Source organism: Cryptotermes secundus, unplaced genomic scaffold, assembly GCF_002891405.2.
Source record: "Cryptotermes secundus unplaced genomic scaffold, Csec_1.0 scaffold856, whole genome shotgun sequence".
NCBI lineage: Eukaryota > Metazoa > Arthropoda > Insecta > Blattodea > Kalotermitidae > Cryptotermes > Cryptotermes secundus.
This window is the reverse complement of record NW_019724757.1, coordinates 499,234-502,424: the sequence shown is the minus strand read 5'-3', so window position 1 is coordinate 502,424 and position 3,191 is coordinate 499,234. Positions and strand designations below refer to the sequence as shown.

The 3,191-nt window shown below is 44.5% G+C and overlaps 1 protein-coding gene across 1 annotated transcript; it reads left to right on the top strand.

Moving 5' to 3' along the window:
• The first annotated feature begins 1,212 nt into the window (after positions 1-1,212).
• Positions 1,213-2,796, top strand: LOC111862953 (MAP kinase-interacting serine/threonine-protein kinase 1-like). Its single transcript, XM_033750866.1, has one exon. It carries the CDS (start codon positions 1,213-1,215, stop codon positions 2,794-2,796), a length of 1,584 nt encoding a protein of 527 aa, XP_033606757.1.
• The last annotated feature ends 395 nt before the right edge of the window (positions 2,797-3,191 follow it).

Below are 3,191 nucleotides of genomic sequence, written 5' to 3'. Positions count from 1 at the left end.
ATGACAATGACATTTGTTTGATCACAACTGGGTTCTTGGGACAATTACTTAAAAAATTAGCTCTCATTATTCTCGCTAGCCACTTCTTTCATAACAGAACATAATTCACATAAGCAGTGGCCCTTTCCTGTAGCCAATACAGTGTTGTGGCTTGCTGCAATGATTGATATGCCTGAGTTCCACATCAGAAGTATTTATATTTACAGGGCTTATGAGAAACGAGGTTTCTTTCACTGCAAAAGTTGGTGGCTACTTGGTAATGGTTGCACTGCAAACATTTTAAAGGATTAAGCAACACATAATAAAGTAATTACACCATGAATTAAAACAGATATACCTTGCTGGATCCTTTGGAAAGCTGAAGAATTTGATGCCTTGCTTGCTGGATGGCAAGCACCCAACAGCAGCACGTTTTCGTTTTCATGTTTACTGCAAGAAGCAATACAAAAATTATAACACCATCACGGTACTCTTATAACTCCTTCATATTCAACAGACAATCTTTGGTATAAACCGAAAGTTGCAGAACATACCATAAAACAAATATCGTTTAGATGACAGTTCGTGATAACCTCAAAAATTTTAGGCTTGAAAGAATTCTATATGTTTCTAATTTCATTTATGGTAGTAAACATAACATTCATATATACAAGTAATATGTTAATATGGAGTTGTAACTTCATTCGCAAATGTCTACTTTCGTTTCGCAGTCACATAAAATGAAATTTCATACTTAACCAATTTGCACATAACGAACCACCATAACCGCATATAATTGCGGGAATTCAAATTGGTTTGTTTAGGCTCTCTGATTGGTCGAGACCTGCGTGAAGTTTCTTCTGTCATTCATAGAGGCAGTAGTAACCGTGTTTCCGCTTATCCTATCCCAGTTTCATCCGCCTGGTGTTAGGAAACAATTGACGCGTTGTCGTAACAGCATAGCAACAGCTGCAGTTGCTATCGTATAGGCCAGTAAACACTCGCCCCCCCCCCTCTGACGTGTCACCAAAACGCTGCTAGGTAACAGAGAACAGTATAACACGCTGGCTGAGCGGTGTGTGAGCCAGTGTGAGTTGTGAATCCAGACAGGCAGGTAGAGAGCAGTGAGGAGCCAGTAAAAGCCACCACGGAGATTTCGACAGCTGTTAATACGAAAGGAGTTCGTCTTCGTATACTGTGAAACTGAAAGAAATATTTATGGAACAGTTCAACATGTGGTTGTCTGTTCATACATCGACATTCCTCAAAGGTGGCGGCGGAATTGTTGATTTAGCTAGAGATATGAATGCAATGGCGGCCGCCAGGGACGGGCTGGAGCTGGAGAAGACTATATGGCTGGTAACCAACGGATGTATGCAGCAGCAGCCACGGAGTACGGTGCTGATAGGCGAACCTCACATACAGCTAGCTCACCTCAAGGATACCCTGGAAAGTGAGGTTCTGTCTACTCGTGGAGGGGAAAATAAGACGGTGACAGGTATTAATGAATGCCGCAACAGTGTGCAGCAGCGCAAGAAGGAGGCACGGCGCAAGTGCAGGAAGAAGAAGAGAACAGGCTCCAGATTTGTACCTTCCTGTTTCCAAGAGCTCTACCGGTTGACTGGTGAGGTGCTTGGAGAAGGGGCGTATGCATCTGTTCAGACCTGTGTTAATATCTGGACAGACTTGGAGTATGCTGTTAAAATTATCGAAAAAAATCCAGGCCATACTCGTAGCCGAGTATTCAAAGAGGTGGAGACTTTTCACAGTTGTGAAGGACATCCTAACATCATTCAGCTCATCGAGTTCTTCGAAGATGAAGAAAGGTTCTACCTGGTGTTTGAAAAAGTGAATGGCGGTCCTCTCCTTACCCGCATCCAGGAACGCGTTCACTTCAGTGAGCGAGAAGCAAGTCAGATCGTTAGGGATATTGCCAGTGCACTCCAGTTCCTGCATGTTAAGGGTATTGCTCACAGGGATCTGAAGCCAGAGAATATCCTTTGTGTTTATCCTGACAAGCTGAATCCAGTGAAAATATGTGACTTTGACCTGAGTTCAGGAATCAAGTTCAATTCAAACCTGACTTCTCCCCTCTCTACTCCACAGCTACTCACCCCAGTTGGAAGTGCGGAGTACATGGCCCCTGAAGTCGTAGAGGCATTTATTGGCGAATCTAATCCATATGATAAGCGGTGTGATCTCTGGTCACTCGGAGTTATAATATATATCTTGCTGTGTGGCTATCCACCTTTCTACGGCCGCTGTGGGTCTGACTGTGGTTGGGAGAGAGGCGAAAACTGTCAAGCATGTCAAGAATTGCTGTTTACAAGTATCCATGAAGGTTTTTACGATTTTCCTGAGCGTGAATGGGCAGATATCTCAGAAGAAGCCAAGGACTTAATACGCTCATTGCTTGTGAAGGAAGCGAGCCGCCGTCTGTCTGCAGAGTGTGTGCTAACTCACCCCTGGATGTCTACAGACTCATCCAGATCCAACCTGACAGCCCGATCTCTGATTACTCCTTACATCATCAGGAGGAACAACAGTGCCCGTGAGCTGTCAGAATTTGCAGAAAGTGCAATGGCTGTGAATCGTGTTGTGTTGCAACACTTCAGCATGAACCTTGAGCTAGGCACTATCCAGACGCCATCATTAATCGAGTCCTCCACTGTCCAGGAACAAAATTTAACTAATGGAGCTGGTTATGGTAACATTGTATTTAATCTGTCTCCTCCAAGTGAATCAAGGTTAATCCAACGCCGCAGAGCTCAAAGCCTCACCAAGAAGTATGACAACAATGAGTTGTTAAAAGTGTAGGATAAAGATATGCCGGACAGCCACATCACAGCCAATACCAGCAATAAAATTAACTCTTCAGCATCTACTACCACAACCGCAGAAGGTAAAAGATAGCAAATCTTCTTCTTGTTGCTTCCTCGCCCACATCTACTCCAGCGCCTGTAGCTGTGGTGGCAGCTCCTAATGACTGAACCAAGAATTGAACTTCGACCAGCGGTGACGTAACAGCAGAGCAGATGTGTTAGGCAACCATTGCCGCGGTGACGTAACAGCATAGAAACCCCTGCCGCTGCCTCTGCTATGGTAACAGACCAGTAAACACTCCGACCCCTCACACTATGACGTAACAGTAGACGCTGCTACCGCAGCTAGGTAACAGAGAACAGTATAAGAGGCTGGCTGAATGGTTGTGA